This window comes from Mustela erminea, chromosome 3, assembly GCF_009829155.1.
Source record: "Mustela erminea isolate mMusErm1 chromosome 3, mMusErm1.Pri, whole genome shotgun sequence".
NCBI lineage: Eukaryota > Metazoa > Chordata > Mammalia > Carnivora > Mustelidae > Mustela > Mustela erminea.
This window is the reverse complement of record NC_045616.1, coordinates 92,859,955-92,878,950: the sequence shown is the minus strand read 5'-3', so window position 1 is coordinate 92,878,950 and position 18,996 is coordinate 92,859,955. Positions and strand designations below refer to the sequence as shown.

At 46.3% G+C, this 18,996-nt stretch overlaps 1 protein-coding gene across 1 annotated transcript in view; it reads right to left on the bottom strand.

Moving 5' to 3' along the window:
• FSTL4 (follistatin like 4) overlaps positions 1-8,836 on the bottom strand; it is a 418,614-nt gene extending 409,778 nt beyond the window's left edge. The window contains exons 1-2 of the mRNA XM_032336727.1: positions 8,618-8,836; positions 537-672 (exon numbers count right to left, since the gene is read on the bottom strand). Of these exons, the coding sequence (XP_032192618.1) occupies positions 537-662 (126 nt within the window). The 5' untranslated portion in view covers positions 663-672; positions 8,618-8,836. The remainder of the gene's footprint in view (positions 1-536; positions 673-8,617) is intronic.
• Between the last annotated feature and the right edge of the window lie 10,160 nt (positions 8,837-18,996).

The following is an 18,996-nucleotide window of genomic DNA, read 5'->3' as shown; positions in this document are numbered from 1 at the left end:
AGCACTTTAGAAGCATTTATATATACCTAACATGCCATTAATCATTCTTATCTGTTCATTAAGACAGGCTCCCTTAGGAACCCTACTTGCCAGTTCTTTCTCAGCCTGGTGTTTTTTATCTGTGTACGTGAAAAGGAGTCTCTCTCTTTTAAAACACATTTTGTAATTAAAAGACTTCATTAATTCACATGGGTGTACTCTACCATTGAGTCTGCATTTTCAGAGTTTTATTAAATATACAAAAAGGCCATTCTCTTGAGGCTCTTTGCGGAAGACAAACCATACAACTAAAGCCTGGTTTTGGAATACGTTTTCAGCATTGCAGAGATTTTAGACTATCACTTACAGCATGACATAAAACCTCCTGTCCAGACCAATGCATGCTGTGTCCTTCTGTCCCCTATCAAAAAGAGGGAACAATTTTAACTCACACTGCAATCTAACGGATATAAACCAAAGGTAGAGAAGAAATCAGATACACTGGCATGGAAAAGCAGAAAGTTTCAAGCATCCTAGCAGGTGTTATGTGACCATACCTCCATCTGTGGGTCACCCACACCCATGTTCAGGCCTCTGCTGGGTCCTGGGTCCATCCATCCCAGCGCAGCTGGCAGGGAGGCCCCAAGCAGCACGAGATGCAGCCATAAGCGTCCCGGTTTCATTTCGTGGAGTCTGTTGAGAAAATGACAGATGTTCAGAATTAAATATTGCAAAACATTAGCACGTCACAGGGTGGGTAGGTAGAGCTTGTACTCCAGAATCAGACACACCAGAGTTTAAATCCTACCACCAGCCCTTCTGCCCTACTTTGGAGAAGTTCCAGTACTTCTGAGCCTTAGTTTATTCACCTCTAAAAAGGGTTCCATAATACATATTTCATAGGATTGTGGTGAGGGTCAAAGAAGTCAGTGTCGGACACAGAGTTAACAACTCTATGCATACAATGGTGTGGAAAGCCACCCAACATGGCAGCTACCACTCCATCTAAAAGAACCAACGAGGGGGGAGCAGCTGTGTCACTTCTGTTCCATAACCACACAGCCAAGCTTCAGACCCTTCAGAAAGCACTGGGGCTGGGCATACAATTAGTGATCAGTGAAGACTGATGAGGAGTTATGTTAAATGTAAGGTACCCTATTTGTGGCTGATGTCTCAGTTTATAAGACAGCGAGATTCAAAAGGGCATAAAGCTCAAAATCTTCCTTTCAAGACTGTTCCTTTGTGTAGAGGAAGTCAAGCACCCAGTGGATAACGGGATTTCAATAACCTTTAAGGTGGTTCCTGGGGCTCATGCGGTAAGAGGTCTGAAGTCCTAGAAGAAATGGGCAATTCAAAGTAACCAAAGAATTACACAGATGAAAAAGCTAAGGATCAGCCACAACAGATATTCAACTCCCTATCATGTGCTGAGGTGCTAATGGGACAAGGACACAGGCTAGTCAACGTGTCCAATCAGCCCTACCATTTTTTTTTTTAAGGTTTCTACTGTAACATTCCAACCTTGATTTCCGCATCTCTGTTCAAGAAACGCAGCCAGGGAGATAGAACTCATCGTGCAGTATTTACAACTCGTCCTCAAGGAAACCAGAGGGCTTATTGATTTCTGTGAGCATTACACAATTTAGTGCTTAATTGCATGTGGTGCACACGGCATCCTGATTGTGGTGGGGAATATGGAAACACAGAGTGCTTCGGAGGCCAGCATTCCATGTGATCTGGCCTTAAACTGGTCCAGGGCAGGTATCCCAGACAGAAATGATGAAGCAGCTTGGAAGATACTACAGGCTGGTAGAGGAATCCATGCCCTCTCACTCCCATGGTGAGAGCTGTGGGGGATGCCTACTTCAAACTAGAAGGGTTGGAGGTATCCCACCATCACTAGCACTGATCCCTGGACCACCAAACAAATTCACTCCTACCACATTCCCAGCTTCCTTTGGCTGCCTTTCCAAATATGCTTTATATCCCTCACTTGAGACAGAAAATGCCCACATGAAGGAGAAATAGGGCTAAAAGTTATGGCATCTAACACTGGCCTCTGAAAAGGCAAGGTTGTAAGTCATGACGGTCTTTTAAGAAAACATGTCTCTTGTCATACAAACAGTCCACAGGCTTCCATTCCTCTATCTGCCTCTTCATCTTTGACATCTGTTGGCAAAGCTGGAGTGACTGAGACAGTAGTCTGAGTGAGCAATAAACATAGTGTGAAGGTCACGGTCTTGTCACCGTCAGCACCTGCTCCACACTCTGAGGAAGGCAGAGCTAAGGGCAATGATGCCTCATGCAATGCTACCTGGGACAGAAGTAGAGCATTCCCAGCAGTCCCTGAGCCATGCTCCTGATCCAGAACTCTGGCAACAGTGTGTGAGTTCTTCACACAGACTGCGGAGTGTGGAGAAAAATCAAATTCAGACCTAAAAGAAAGTAAAAACTGCAACCAGTTCTTCTGAAAATAAATAGGGCAACTCCCTACTTTCCATAAATTATTGTCTTCTGAATGCAGAGTCATGTGCCTGGAACTGCAGAACGCATTTACTAGATTTTTGGAAAATTTTTTTTAACATACCAATACTGAGGGGCACCTAGGTATCTTGCTTTCAGCTCAGGTCATGACCTTGGGTAGTGAGATGGAGCCCTGTATCAGGTTCCATGCTCAACCTGGAGTCTCCTGAAGATTCTCTCTCCCTCTGCCCCTCCAGCTCATGCACATACGCTCTCTCTCTAAAATAAATAAATCTTTTCAAAAAACACCAGTGCTTAAGCTAGAACTAGAAAGACACTCTTTCCTACTTTATTTTTGAGAATTATTCCCTACTTATCCATATGAAACAGCACTCACAAGGAAAGCACATGTACAAAAGGTCTTCTTTTCTCCCCCATCATGCTTTCAAGCCTGAATAAACCAAAAACAGCAAAATAATCAAAACTGACTCAATATACAAATGTCAATTTCTGGAGTTAAGAAATATTCAAGCCACAAAACCGACTATTTAGTTTTCAATTTGCCTAGTAATCCAAGACTAATTATGTTTGATGTTTTATTATTAATGGATAGCATCAAAATAAAATCCGTTCACCTCAATTGTTAATTTGACAAGTTGCAAAACTATTTTATTTTTAAAGATTTTATTTATTTATTTGTCAGAGAGAGAGGGAGAGAGAGCGAGCACAGGCAGACAGAATGGCAGGCAGAAGCAGAGGGAGAAGCAGGCTCCCTGCCGAGCAAGGAGCCCGATGTGGGACTCGATCCCAGGATGCTGGGATCATAACCTGAGTCGAAGGCAGCCGCTCAACCAACTGAGCCACCCAGGCGTCCCGCAAAACTATTTTAGAAGGTATACCCAGACCTGTGATATTAAACCAGTTGTTTCAAGTTGTTGCTTCAGGGAGCCTGGGCTCCAGGCCTATGGCACCTGGACTCATGTCCAGTTTTATCTGGTTTACACTGAGGTTACCCGAAGATTTACAGACAAGGAAACACAAGAGCCAGGCCAATGACTGAAATATTCCCAGCTTCTTTGTAACATTTCGCTCAGCTTGGCCACCACCAGATGGGACTCCATTTGCACGGTGGATGCCTGTCCGATGTTATTTTATACTCACTGTGATTGACAACTCATTTTATCTACAGGAGCAACAGCCTGAAAATTTACAACTCAAGTTTTATGACGGCTCAGTTCATAAAAAAAGAATTAATATTGGGTCGAAACTGATTTTGATGATGTATGTAATAGCCAAATAGAAGTCATCTCTTTGGTTAGCACTTATGTAACAATAACGTGTGTCAGGCGCTGTTCTAAACTCTTCGCAGGTATTAACTCACTCGCCTCACTTCTACTCCATGAGGAGGGCATTAAGAATCCCCTAGTCAGATGACACAGCAGACAGGCCACAGAGAGGCTAAGCACCCTGCCAAAGCCATGTGGCAAATAAATGGCAGAGATGGGATGCCAAGCCATGCAGGTAGATTGTGCAAGACGTCTGTGCTCTTCACAGCCTCCCTCTGCTGCCTCTCAATACTTTGTGGTATTTTGTTTCAGCCAACAGTTGTTCTTAGCAAGATGGGGAAAACCTAGGTCAAGCAAGATAGGAAATCCTGAGTCTCTCCTTTCCTCTGACAGCTGCCAAGAGCCACACTCCTCCAGAGGAACTGAGTGAGAGGAAAGAACCACATGGCTCCTCTCTGCATCCCTCCTCGGAACGGGGCCACTTGGCACACGGTCCTCAGCTCTCAGAACTGCTGTCTCTATCAGCCAGGAAGAAATGTAGTAGGGGGAAAAAAAAAAAAGAAATCATGAGGAGATGCACAGAATGCCGGGCAGCAAGGATGCGTCTCAACTGAGGGGGAGTGCCAACATGAGGAAGACAGTCACTCCGGGGGAAGGAGATTTGTTGATTCATTACTCCTCACCTTCAAAGAGCCCAACTGATCTTCAGACAGAAGAAAATACAAGGATCTCCTCATTATAGAAATGGCAAGGTACCATCTATAATATCACAAACTCTCTTTTTCAACCTTGAGTTCCTTTTGAGATCAATTTAGGTTTATAAGCTTCATTCAATCCATACTAGAGTCCTAAGACTGGCTATAAATCTATCAGAGACCGTTCTCGTAAAAGAGCTGGACTGCATTTTCTTTCAAACAACTCATAAAGCACAATCACTTGATATTAAAGACCTGGTTCCCCTGAGGTTTTCCACCCAAGCCTCACTTTCCCCCATGATCTAAAGAATCAGGAGCTAGGTTGGCTGTGGTACAGACAGGACACCAGAAGCCTGGAAGGCCAAAGAATTCACCCCATGTGGTAGCCAAATCAGGAGCCAGATCTAGACTGAAATCAGGCCTCCTCACCCCGAGGCAATGGCTTTGTCTCTTATATATGTCTCTTGTATTGTCACAAATACATATGGAATGTTGGCATTCTGTCTCAATCAGACTAATTTTGCTTTTCTTAGTGGAGGATGGGCACTACTAGATCAAGAATCTGCTCTGTGTGCAAAGCACAGGATTTTTCTGGTTTTATAATTAGAAGCCACTACGTGTGCTATTACTTGTATTTAAAATTATAGAGGTACTACAAATTTGTAAGATGTGACATTCAGAAAACTGACTCACTTTTCCAAGAAATTGAAAAATGTGACATAAGAATGGCAAGTGGTTAGGGAAAAATAGGCATGAATAGGTCGATTCCAAATCTGCCACCACAGAACACACACCAGCATGCAAGTGGTCTGTACTGAATGGGGTCAGAGGCCAGGGAGATGCATGGACATTAAACTGGCAGTGGTTCTAATACAAACTTCCCTTTTCTCCTCTGGGAACCAGCCTTGTTTGGGCACAGTGGGACTTCAGACCCTGAGAGCTTCCAGAGACATTACTCATGAGTTCTCTCTCAGCATCTCTCCCAGAATATGGGAACGTTACCGAATTAGATGTTACGATTTAGCCTCATGGAAAGGGCTTCTCTTTGTAACCATCAAGACCAGAAATTATAAAGATGCTTTGGTAAAACCAAGCAATACCACCCCAGCCTTAAAGAGAACAGTAAGTTTTGTGACCCTGAGGCACCTCAATTTCCAATCTTTCCAGCTAACCAAGTGTATGTTTAGCCAATTATTAGAGGGTCATTGTGTTTTGCATATGGGATGCTGGCAATCAACAAATGGAAACCACCTGGAGACCACCAAAATCCTGCAGCCTCTGTTATGTCTACTCAATGTTAAAAGGAAAAAAAGAAAAGCCATATTGACCCTAACCTAACACCACAGGGCTACAAATTAATTTCCTTGGAAAGGCTCAGGACCCTAGTTTTGATATCCAAGTGTTTTAAGAAAAAAGGAAGGGGTTCAAACTTCCTAAGATAGCCCCTCAAATATCAACCCAAGGAACTTAGGCATGGAAATGTATCAGGCTACCCCTGCAGCAAGCCATAATGAAGTTACACTGCACTTTCCATTAATTATCTGCTCTTTATCTTTGGTTAATTGTTCCAACATTTGATAAATTGAATGCCAAAATTAGTCTGTGGAAAATAGATCAATCTATGACACTCCTATATACCAAGAAGTTTAACCCACACACCTGTGAGTTCCAGGAACTCTCATCATTTCAACATTTATACTGCCTAAGTACCATATTCTCCCAACAGGAGTTCTATTTTCCCCAAAGTCCCATCCTTTGTGTTACGCACTAAGAGAAAGAAAGTATAAGGACATATGTGCTCGTGAAATAATTTCCTAATTTCATCAAGTTAGTAAGCACACAACTGACCACACATAAGCAACATATGAAGGTTGAATTTGCAGAAACATACCAACAAAGGGAAAATAGGAATTAAAGATTTGGGAAATTGTGACTATTCAATGACCTGTTTCTGTATTTTGGTACTAAATCCAGCAGAAGATCACAACATGAAGATCACTTAAAAAAAAAAAAAATCCTGCAACTCTGAGATGAAGAGAAGAATCCTGAGCAACTGATGGGTCAAAGTAGAAAAATACAAACTACCCCTCACACACCCACCTCCTGGACAGAGCAGAAGGGATAATAGTTCTCCCAAGGCCCATGGGAATAGGCTGGACCCTCTCTGGAAAAAAAATTGATTTCCTGAGATTAAGGAAAATTGAGGGTGGTAAAAAAATGTCTTAGAAAAAGCCACTGGAACAACTTTAACACATTACAGTATATATGAAGACGGCTATCATCTTGCATGACGTTTGGCTCAGTCTAAAGTCTTGAGGGAGGGAGGGTCTGTTTTCCTAGGATGGAAAGAAAGCTACCAATTCAGCTAAGGGTGTCTGAAGAGAAATGCTGTAGTAATGCTGCAGCCTCTTCTCACAAAACCAAGATGGGAAGCAGGCATGGGCCCTGTGGGGCATCAGTTCATGGCTTGGGTTTGAGCCACTGCCTTAGGATTGCCGCAACTCTGGTGTCCTAGAAGCCCCATCACTCTCTCCCTTGACCATGTACTCCCCAGCTGAGCCCTCTACCTAACCACCACCCACATCAAAGCCTTCCTCGGAGCCAGAAGGGGCAAGCACAGGAAACTATCCAGTCCAGCATAGACAGGACACTGATAAAAGTCAAGTCCGACTTTTCCATAAGCCTGGTGGTGGGAAAATAACTTTAGACCTTGGATAAATGTCTGAATTTCTTCCCTGTGCCTCAGAGACTGTGATGGAGGCCCATTCTCTGTGCACATTTGGTTAAGAGCTGCCGTGCCACCTCTTGATGAAATTGTTTCTGCGTGGCCCACAGAATGTGTACGAATGTTTCTATCTCGGGCACAATTCCCCTTGCACAGGCTTGCAATAAATTTAGGAAGGGAACCGATCAAAGCTACTGGCGCTGTTTTTCACTCGCGGGAACCCTCGGAGGAAGCGACACCTAGAGGAGAGCGGAGGAGAGCGGCGGCAGCGCGATTCATCAATGTCGGCGACAATTACGGGAACGAGGTCGGCTGGACTGCGCGGGAGGGCGGGGGGCGGCTAACAGGGCTACACGGAGACCAGGCAGGGCCCGACTCCCCGGAGCCCCAGGAACTTGAGCTCGCCGGCGCACTGCACGGGCTGCTCCCCACGTCCCGGCCACTGTGAGAGATCCTGCTGCTTGCAGCGGATTTCTGCCCTTGCCAGAGTGGCGGGCGCCGAAGTCCTCAGGTGGCAGGCCGTGGGCCAGTGCGCCGAAGGCGCCGCTTCGTTAGCTCAAGGGGGCCGCTAAGGCTCGCGCAGCGCTCGGCCACCAACTCGGGGTGACAAGCGCCCAAAGCTCAGCGCTGTGTCTGCGTCGCCTGAGTGCCCCCCAAACTTGAAACCGGTCTCCTTTGCGGGTGCAGAGAGGGGCGGAGATCACCCACTGCACAAGCTCTCTTAGGACCAAGCTCCCTGCCGGAGCGTGCCCCAAACAAACTGCTCCCCAGCGACTCCTCAGCAGGGACGCTCTCTTGAAACAGAGACTAGCTGGACAGAACCGGAGCCGCGGGCCTCGCGGAACGAGGTGGTGCCCCGGTCCCATCTCCTCAGCCTCCGCCGAGCCCCAACGTGCAGACTCGGTGGACCTCGGGGGAGCGATGGCCAGGCGGGGCGCAGCGGGCCCTTCGGGCTGCAGCGGGGACATGCAAGTTTCCCCCGCAAAGCTGGAGGTAGGAGGCAGCGAGTACGCGCGCTCCGCACCCCAGCCCGGGGCCAAGGGCACGGAGCCCAGCCGCGGGGCTGCCGCTCGCCTAGCTCTCCGAAGCTGCTCGGGGGCCCGAGTACCGGGAGCAGCGCCTGCGGGGTCTCTGAGCTGGCGCGGGCTGCGGGCTCGGTTCTGCTCTGCGCGCCGGCCGGGTCACTCCTATACCTACTGCAGACCGGCCACCAGCCTCCGCACCCCAGCCTTTCCCCGGAGTCCTGGCCGGGGCCGTGGTAGCGCCGGCGAGCCCGAGTCCCGTGGTCCCGTGCCCGCCGCCCGCCAGGGGGGCAAACTTAGCTCTCTGGAGCCGGCGGTGAGGACAAGCGAGCGTCCGCGCAGGGCCCTGCAGGGAGCCGCGGAGCCGCGGGCGCCGGGACCCCAGCGGGACGCAGCGGGACCGGCTGCTGGCGGCGGCGTCTTGGCACTCTCCCCGCGCCCGCGTACCTGAGGTGGCCGCGGCCGAGGGAAGACCAGGTGGCCGGACGCGGTCGGACGGGAGCGCCTGTGGCGGCGGTGGCGGCGACCCGACCCCGCGTCCTTCGGTCGGTCTCTCCGGCTGTCGGCGGGTCCCGGACGCGCAGGAGGCTGTCTCGGCTCCAGCTCCGTGAACCGCCGCTGCCGTACCACCGCCGCCGCGGCTGCCCTATTTCTGCCGCCGGGACCGGAGCTCGTGACGTCACCCTCCGGGCCCCGCCTGCCCAATCGCCGCCACCTGTGCGCGCGGCCCGCCCGCCGCTCAGACCCGCGCGGGGCCCGCCGCAGGTGCGTGGAGCAGCCGGGCGCGCACGCGGGGCGCGAGGACTCCCAGAGCTCCAGGGCGATCTCTGAGGCGATGCGCTTCAGCCCCTGGCTCTCTCATAGAGATCTGCAGCCCCTTTCACTCCCCAACACACCCCTCTCTGCTGTCCTCCGGCTCTTTCGCAGGCCGAGCTCTCCAGCCTCTGCTCTCAAGGTGCACAAGTGGTCTTAATCAGCCGCCATAGCTGTGGAGCCTAGGCAGGCCAGTACACCTTGCCCTTAGAAGAGTCCCTAGAGGCTAAGTGAAGTGACACGCCCCCTCGCTGAGAGCCAACAACCTGCGAAAGAGCAAAGTTTTTATCTCTCCCTTCTGACTCTGCCCTCTTCCAGCTGGAGAATTAACAAAATCCTGGGCATACAACGGCAGTCCCAGGTGATGTGGGCTTGGCCTGGCCAAGCTGTGACAAGAGGGTGCCCTATTCTCCCTTCGAACGAGACATTTTCACTGCCCTGACTTCATCCCCAAGCCTGGATCTCTGTTCACCATCCAGAACTTTTGGAGAACCCCAACCCAGTCGTCATTTGCTTTCATTAATTGATCTAGAGATCAGTCTTGGTGCCCAAATAAACTGTTAACACTTTTTTAACAAGTAGCACACACACGCACCCCAACCAGTGGTCTATCTATAGCCCAAGTCTGGCATCAGATTTAGGAGTATGATCCTAGCTAGGCCAGGCTGGTAGTAACTAATGGGCAAGAGACTTTCTGGGGGACTGCCCCCTGCTCTATGTGGGCACCAGGTTGTGCAGCAGGACAGTGTCTGGTCTATGCCCCTGTGATCTCTTCTGGCGTGGATGAGGGGACAGAGAGGATTTTCCTAGGATAAGTTTAGTTAAATAGCAAGAGAAGAGGAAGAATAAGGAGAAAAGGTATTGCATTTGCTCTTTCCTTCAACAGATATTTACTGAGCCCCTCCTATGTACCAGACACTTGCTAGGTGCTGGGAGGATGGCAGTGGGTAAACCAGCATGGTCCCTCCCCTCACACATGTTTCTGTCTGGGATCACCTCTCTCCCTACCACTTTCTAGCTTATAACCGAGGCCAGTCATATCTCTGCTATAAGTATCAGTTTCCCCATCAGCAAAATGAGGAGTGCATGAGACCTGGGTGACTTCTAGGTGTCCATTGTTGTGACTTCCCGCTTGGGGGAAGTGGGACTTCCCACGTGGGCTCAGAAGGACAAAGGCCATTCCATCCTCCATGCCCTAGGGCCTTCGCAGGAATAATGCTCTCTCATATTTGACCATGAATCTTTGCCAAGGCCATCCGTGACTGAACCCCCAAGGCTGGCTTGAAGCCAGATTCTGTATAGCAAGACTGGGGAAAGGATGGCACTTTCCATCCTGGGAGAGAGCAAAGGAGGACTGGACATAAAAGGAAGCTGGGGAATTTGGAGATAGGCTATGTCTCCTTCTGAAATTTAATTCTAAGTCCGTGGACAAGATGGAGCTCCACAGCTCAGAGACTGGGTTTAGCTCCCCTCCCACACTTTGAGGTGTTTGGAAAAGCAGATTTCAGTTCTCTGAGCACAAAGTCCCTGAGTCAGCCTAGTGGCCCTATTACATAATAACCAAGGCAGGCCTTGGCGTGTGTCTTTTTAATAACTCTGGGTCATAGCTAAACCAAGGTCTGTAGAGTGACCGAGCTCTGAAATAGCTCTGTTTAGTGCAGCAAACAGGGACTGGACTTCCACAGACTTCTTTGGCTTCTCCAAGAAGGGGGGAATGTAGCTGCCACAAACCAGATGTGCAGAATATCCCTTGGAGAGAAAGCTAACATCTGAAGTGAGCTATTGTGACTACTGTGCATAAAATAAGTGTGGAATTAAAGTCACCTTGGAATAAAAAAGGTGAAGTGTGAATGACAAAATAAAACAAACCTTCAGGGCAGCGGCATCAGATGCCAGCAGACCTTGACACCTCTATGAATTGCTCTGTGCTTTGACCTCTCAGGGCAATTCTTGGTTGAATAATAATACTCCCCCAGCATGGAAAATATGCTAGACCCACACAAAGAATTTGCTTGCAACCCTGTTTCAGAATTTGCAAGCATACTGATGCTTCGCAAAGGCAAACTGGGAGGCTTGGCCAGAAAAGCGGCGGGGGGTGGGGTAAGTTTTGAATTCATGTAATTCAGTCACTTTGGAAGGAGGAAGTTAGAAGGAAACAAGTTCGGATGACTGCCTCCAACCCCCCATTGTAGGGGATTGGTGAGCAGTTTCCCGAGACAGACTCAGAGACATGCAAAAGGAAGTGAGCGTTATGTTTTCGAAAGATCAGGAAGTTCAAAAATCTCCTATAGATATTTACTTTACCAGTTTTAAAAACTTTCTTCTATTTCTATTCTTACCCAAAACACAGCAATATGATCAAATACTGCAGCCAAACAGTGGGTCTCCTACAGGTTATTTCCAGCGTACTGCGGCACATCGGGTGGCGCAGAGAGACCCCAGAGCCACGGGATTGGGAAGAAGCAGGGAACCTCCTCGAGGTTCAACCATAAGTTTCCCTGTCACTAGCTATGGGTCGGATCCCCCTGGGCTGGTCAGACAGTGCCCAGAAACACCTGTCAGCAGCCAGACTCGGAGGGCATGTGAGAAGGTAAAAGGCAGGAAAGGGTCTTCCTGGTCTTGCACAACTGAACACTGCTGCTTGTCTGAAAAACATCTGGTAAAATCTTCAACCCAAACTTTGCAGTCAACTGAAGAACCAGTCTGGCTCTCTGAAGAGCCCCAGACAGAAAGGCATGAGGGCCAGTCCCTCTCTTGCCTCTGCCATACACTGACTGGCCGGGCGTCTCGAGCCCTAGTGTCTTCATGTCTCCAGTGGGAGTTGGAGGTGGGTGGGCTGGGAGGCAGTCATACTCAGTCAGTTCCTGAGGCCATTTTTCATTCTGCAAGGCCATGCTTTTATTTTGCTAGGACTTACAGAAGTGAGGGCCACTCTGATCTAAGAAGAGCTGTGATGTTAAGGATTTTTCCAAGTTTTCTTAAATTATGGTCCACTTGTCACCAAGAAATTAAGGGAATGGAAGCATAAATTAAAAATTCTAGACCTAAAATCATACTCAGAAATAATTGTTTAACTTTAATTTAGGGAGAAAAGTAGCCAGCATGGAGATTAAGTAAGGTATTCCTTCAAAAGGTAAGAGTGACTTGGGAAATTTTTCAAGGCAATGACGAAGCATTGAAGAATGAGGACTTTAATTAAGAAGCTGGGATGAATAAAAAGCCACAGTGAGGGAGAGGGAAGAGTGAATGGGTAAAAGTGGAGAGCATGAAAAATAAAACCCTTTACCATGGTATTAATCCAGAGACAGAAGTCCCATCCGGCTCCCAGGGCCTAGGCTGAGGGTACCAGCAGCCTGAGGAAGCCCCCAGGTAGGAGGAAATGAAGCTGAATCCCTCAAGGAAGATGTGTGCACAGGGAGAATGTGGACCGACCAGTCCAGGCCTCCAAGCCACAGAGGACCACCTCTTATATGGGGGACAGGGGAGAGAGATGAAGTGGGACGATAGGATGAAGGGTGGGGGCAAAGAGAGGGGCCAACCTCCTTACTCAACCCGATTTATTCAGACTCATAAATTTTTGCCACAACCCCATTTTCCAGCTCATCAATATAGAGCCGTAAATAACATGCCAATCGAAAAAAATAGATCATTCAAAAAGCTGAGTGCTTACCTTATGGACATCTCGTTCCTGTGAATATACATTCCCCTCAGATGCACAGGCAGTATAGTGGGGCCTGTCTTGAGTATTCTGAAGAGCGCTGAGCCAGATGAGGATCTGTGAACTAAGACCAGACTTAGCTTATACAGCACCCTAAATCTGAGTAGCCACACTGACCACTCCACCTCAACCCCCACACCCTCCACTCTGCCCCTACTCTCAACCCTATTTGTCCTGCTTCCTGGTCCCTCAGAGCTGTTCCCACAGCCTGAGACAGATCCCTCTGCTGATACTGCCACTATCTCAAACCAAGAAGCCCTCCTTGCCCCGCCACATGTGGCACTAACTGACCTGGAGTCACTGGCCTCCATCCATGCCTATGCAGTGGTCAGACCAGCCCCCTGGGGGCTCTGGTTTCCCAACAGGCTGCCCTCGGGAGCTGCTCCACACAACACAGAGGGGTGGAAAAGGTCATGACAGAGGAGAGGACTTGATCAGCAGGAGCTGGTTATAAGAGGAAGCCAGCAGGTAAATTCTCCCTTCCTTCCCTGGTTGGTCTGTACTGAGATACAGAGTGCCCTGGGTCCTGTGTAAGGACATCCCCAGAGACAAAGCCCTGAGCTAAATAATGACAGAGATGGGCCTTCCATATCTGCTCTTTCTTCCTCCTTGTTCCTGCTTCCTGGGATTGGACTTCTCCTCACTGAGGTGCTCTGTTTTCTAGAGAATGCAGAGGAAGGAAGGAAGAGTAGTGACTCTTTTCAAGAGGGCAGCTGAGAATTTCTCTCTGAGGATGAGGAGGTGCTGAGAGCGGAGACATGAAGAAATGAGGGGACGAAGTAGGACAAGATCTAGTGGGGAGAACTTGCAGGCAGAAGGCACACCAGGTATGAAGACCTGACTGGACATGAGCGAGGCTGACGTCGCTAAACAGAGGGACTAGGTGGGCAGTTTTTGAAGAAGGCAGGGAGGTGGCCAGGGCCAGATCACTCAGGTAGGTAACTAAGCCCCTCACACACAAGGACTTTGGATCTGATTTGATGTGTAATGGGAGCCACTGGAGCGTTTTGGGCAGGAGAACAACATGATCAATGGAGGTTTTGAACATCACTCAGGCTGCTGTATGGAGAACAGACTGGGCGAAGGGCAGGGTCTGATGGAGTGAGGGCAGTCAGCAGCTGTTCAGCGTTGAGACGTAAAGCCAGGTTTAGCTCATTCTCCTCACCAGCAGCACACCAGCTCATCATGTTTATTGATTGCTAACTGTGCATTGGGCACTGGGCCTAACCTTTTGTATGGACTGCATCACCGAGTTCTCTTAGCACCATAAGGTCCCCATTTGATAAGAGAAGCTCATAGAAGTCACACAATTTATCCAAGACAGTTTGTCTCACAAATGGCAAAGCTAGGATTTGACTCTGAGTCTGCGTTCATAATCACTATGCAATGCTGTGTCACTTACACACAGAGTGTATATATGTGGCAGCTAATACGTATCTCAAAATACATGTCCTACGAACAGGTGCCTAGAGAACCTTCTGGTCTGAATCTGCTGGTGTATTTCCTTCACTGTCCTCAACCTGATCCCTTGAAAACCCAATGCATAGTCTTTCTCTCTCCTCCGCCTACAGAATGTCAATTCTGTTCAGCATAGTCATAGTCAAAGCCAATCATTGGGCTCCTGTTCTCTTTGCAGGAACTGGCTAAGAGGAGAGCAAGGGGCCTAGTCTGGTCAAGGACAGGTGAGAGAAAGTCAGTTGGAGAGATAAAAAGTTGCACAGGGGATGGGATGTGGGAGGAGAGTGGGCGGGGAGAAGTGCCTGCATGGCACAGTAGGTTAGGCGTCCAACTCTTGGCTTTAGCTCAAGTCATGATCTCATGGGTCATGGAATTGAGCCCCCTGTCTGGCTCCATGATCCACATTCTTGGAGTCTGCTTGAAGATTCTCTTCCTCCACTCCTCCTTTTACTCCTGCATGCATGTGCTTGCACTCATGCACTCTCTCTCTCTAAAATAAATGTATCTGTTAAAAAAATTAAAAAAAAAAAAGATGCACGGGAAGAGATGGTGACTCTCTCCTTTCTTGATACTATCGTTAACTACAAGGGTCCAGTAGGCCCACGGTCACCATCTTGTGAGCCGAAGAGCAACGAAGTTGACCATGAAAGATGGCAGAACAGGGAAAGAAGCTAAGACCTTATGGATGCCATTGAACTGCTGAAATCACCACTTCTGAATCTTCCCTATCTCGGGTTCTTATTTTCCTCATGACTTAAATCAGTGGAGTTTGGATTTGTTCTTAATTAAAGTAGAAAACATGGCAAATGAGAAAGAAGCGCAAATGTACACAAAAGCCTGATCCATTATTTGACTGCCTTTAGACACACAACTTGGAAGATTAATACTGTCATCATCCCACTTCATTTGTCTAAGGACCCCAGGCTAGTCAAAGGTTGAAGTCCCCAGACTCTAATCCAGAGCTCACATAAAGAGAATCTTCATTTACAGAGAACATTTAATTGAGCAGGATCCTCCATTTTCTAATTGCCCTAGATAAAAGGCAGCGGACACATAACAAGTGACACATACAGGACACTTTAAAGCTGATAAGTGCACACACATGCGTCAGTCACCACTGCCTACCCAGATGTGACTCGCAGACACTTCTCACTACAACCGTCCTCAAAAAATCTGAAGCTGGTTTTGCCATTTTTGTGTGGCCTGTGATGAGTGAGTGATTTGAAATCTTAAACAAGGGTATCGTATTAAATATTCTATTCTACAGTCTGTTTTAATGCGATCATTCATAATATACATAATACACAGTCATTACAAAAAATTCTGCTTTGTATCATTTAACAGTGAAGACACAATGTTTAATTTTATTAAATTATATAAGAGAAAATATAATTGTCAGATAAACATGCTAAAAATTAAATGTCATCTCTTGTTTGGGGACTGAACGTATACTAAAAAATATTCTGGGATTTTACTCCATAATATAGCATCAAGTCGAGGCAAAAACTGGTTTCCAAGAATCGATGTCTGAAATTCTGGAATTTTATGCTTAAAAAATGATGGTTTCATTTTTATAATTTCCATGTTTTGTTTATAAATGACAGGAGGGGAAAGATTTCAGGCCGCTATTTGCAACCACTCTGCAAATAGCACATTGTGGGTGTGGAAAGAGCCTTTATTCTCAATAAATGAAAAGCCAAATTGGACATAATTGTCACTCTATTTTCTCTTCTTAACACTGTTTTTGAAGTACCAAAGACATCTTGATGTTCCATAGAAGAGTTTTTATCAGATGAATGTGATTTACAGATTGGTGAAGGTAATTTTAAGTAAGATTGTAGTCTTCCCATTTTTTGCTCCTAATTATCTTGTATTTCATTATCAGGTTCCTTATGTTTCTAGTCTTTAAACACAATCTATTATGAGCAGAAATCAAACATATGTCTAAGAAGAAAAACAATTTAAAATATAACAGTCTCAACCATTCTGTGTAGCCAAGAAATAAAGGGAGCCATAGAGCCATGAACGTCCTCATTTGAACTCCACCTAACTGTGTGTGTGCTCACTCATTACACACCGACAGGCTTGCTGCCTTTTCTTACAAACGTGAAAGAAAAATTAAACAATGTATCACTTATTGATTTTTAATGAAAACTTCCATTCTGAAATCATTAGAGACTTCGCATAGAGTTGTAAGAAATACCAGAGCAATCATGGGTACTGCTTACCCAGTGTCCTCCAGTGACATCTTGTCAAACTATCATGTCCTAGAACAACCAGAATACTGCCACTGATGTAGTCAAGGTACAGAACCCTTCATTCACCCCACGGACCCCTCCTGTAGCCCTTTCATAGCCACCATCTATCTTCCTTTCCTCTGCTCTTACCCCCTCATCCCCAACCCATGGTGACGGCAAACCTGTTCTCATTTCTGTAATGTTATCATTTCAACAAAGCTATAAAGGGGATCATACACTATGTAGTCATGGGAGATGGTCTTTTTCCACTCAGCATAATTACCTCAAGGCTTGTTCGAGTTGTTTCCCTTATCAGTGGTTTGTTCCTTTGTATTACCGAGTAGGATTCCATGGTATGCAAGAACCTCATTGGTTAAACCACCTGACTTATTTCCATTGGGGGCTCTTACAAATAAAGCTGCCATAAACATTTCTGTACAGGTTTTTTTTTTTAAGAACATAAATTTTCACTTCCTCTAAGATAAATACCCATGAGTGCAATTGCTGGTTTGTAGGAGGGTCATATGTTTAGTTTTTGAATAGCCAAATCATTTTTCAGGGTGTTTTTACCATCTGACATTCCCACCAGCAATGCATGAGTGCTTCTGTTTCTCAGCATCCTTGTCCGCATTTGCTGGCATCACTACTTTTTATTGTAGTCGTTCTGATAGGCATGTAATGATATCTCGTTGTGATTTTAATTTGCATTTCCCTAATGGCTAATGTTGTTGCACATCTTTTCATGTGCTTATTCTAGATCTGTATAGTCTCTTTGGTGAAATGCCTCTTCATGTCTTTTGGCCATCATCTATTTGGATTGTTTGGGGTTTCTTTTTTGTATGTTCATTTTTTTTTTTCTGCTGTTGAGTTTCGAGAATTCTTTATACACTCTAGATACTAGTCCTTTGTGAGTAGGTGGTTTGCAAACATTTTCCCTCGGTCTATCGCTTGTCTTTTCATCCTCTCAATAGGATCCTTTCCAGAACAAAAGTTTTTAATTTTTATGAAGTCAAATTTATCCATTTTTCTTTTTACATATCTTACTTTTTTTAATTTTTTATTTTTTATAAACATAAAATATATTTTTATCCCTAGGGGTACAGGTCTGTGATCTCCAGGTTTACACACTTCACAGCACTCACCATAGCACATACCCTCCCCAAAGTCCATAACCCCACCCCCCCAACCCCCCTTCCTCCAGCAACCCTCAGTTTGTTATGTGAGATTAAGAGTCACTTATGGTTTGTCTCCCTCCCAATCCCATCTTGTTTCATTTATTCTTCTCCTATCCCCTTAACCCCCCATGTTGCATCTCTACTTCCTCATATCAGGGAAATCATATGATAGTTGTCTTTCTCTGATTGACTTATTTCACTTAGCATGATACCCTCTAGTTCCATCCACGTTATCGCAAATGGCAAGATTTCATTTCTTTTGATGGCTGCATAGTATTCCATTGTGTATATATACCACATCTTCTTTATCCATTCATCTGTTGGTGGACATCTAGGTTCTTTCCATAGTTTGACTATTGTAGACATTGCTGCTATAAACATTCTGGTGCATGTGGCCTTCAGATCACTACGTTTGTATCTCTAGGGTAAATACCCAGTAGTGCAATTGCTGGGTCATAGGGTAGTTCTATTTTCAACTTTTTGAGGAACCTCCATGCTGTTTTCCAGAGTGGTTGCACCAGCTTGCATTCCCAACAGTGTAGGAGGGTTCCCCTTTCTCCGCATCCTCGCCAGCATCTGTCATTTCCTGACTTGTTAATTTTAGCCATTCTGACTGGTGTGAGGTGATATCTCATTGTGGTTTTGATTTGTATTTCCCTGATGCCGAGTGATGTGGAGCACTTTTTCATGTGTCTATTGGCCATCTGGATGTTTTCTTTGCAGAAATGTCTCTTCATGTCTTCTGCCTATTTCTTGATTGGATTATTTGTTCTTTGGGTGTTGAGTTTGCTAAGTTCTTTATAGATTTTGGACACTAGCCCTTTATCTGATATGTCATTTGCAAATATCTTCTCCCATTCTGTCAGTTGTCTTTTGGTTTTGTTAACTGTTTCCTTTGATGTGCAAAAGTTTTTGATCTTGATGAAATCCCAAAAGTTCATTTTTGCCCTTGCTTCCCTTGCCTTTGGCGATGTTCCTAGGAAGATGTTGCTGTGGCTGAGGTCGAAGAGGTTGCTACCTCTGTTCTCCTCAAGAATTTTGATGGATTCCTTTCTCACATTGAGGTCCTTCATCCGTTCTGAGTCTATTTTCGTGTGTGGTGTAAGGAAATGGTCCAATTTCATTTTTCTGCATGTGGCTGTCCAATTTTCCCAACACCATTTGTTGAAGAGGCTGTCTTTTTTCCATTGGACATTCTTTCCTGCTTTGCCAAAGATTAGTTGACCATAGAGTTGAGGGTCTATTTCTGGGCTCTCTATTCTGTTCTATTGATCTATGTGTCTGTTTTTGTGCCAGTACCATGCTGTCTTGATGATGACAGCTTTGTAATAGAGCTTGAAGTCCGAAATTGTGATGCCACCAACGTTGGCTTTCTTTTTCAATATTCCTTTGGCTATTCGAGGTCTTTTCTGATTCCATATAAAT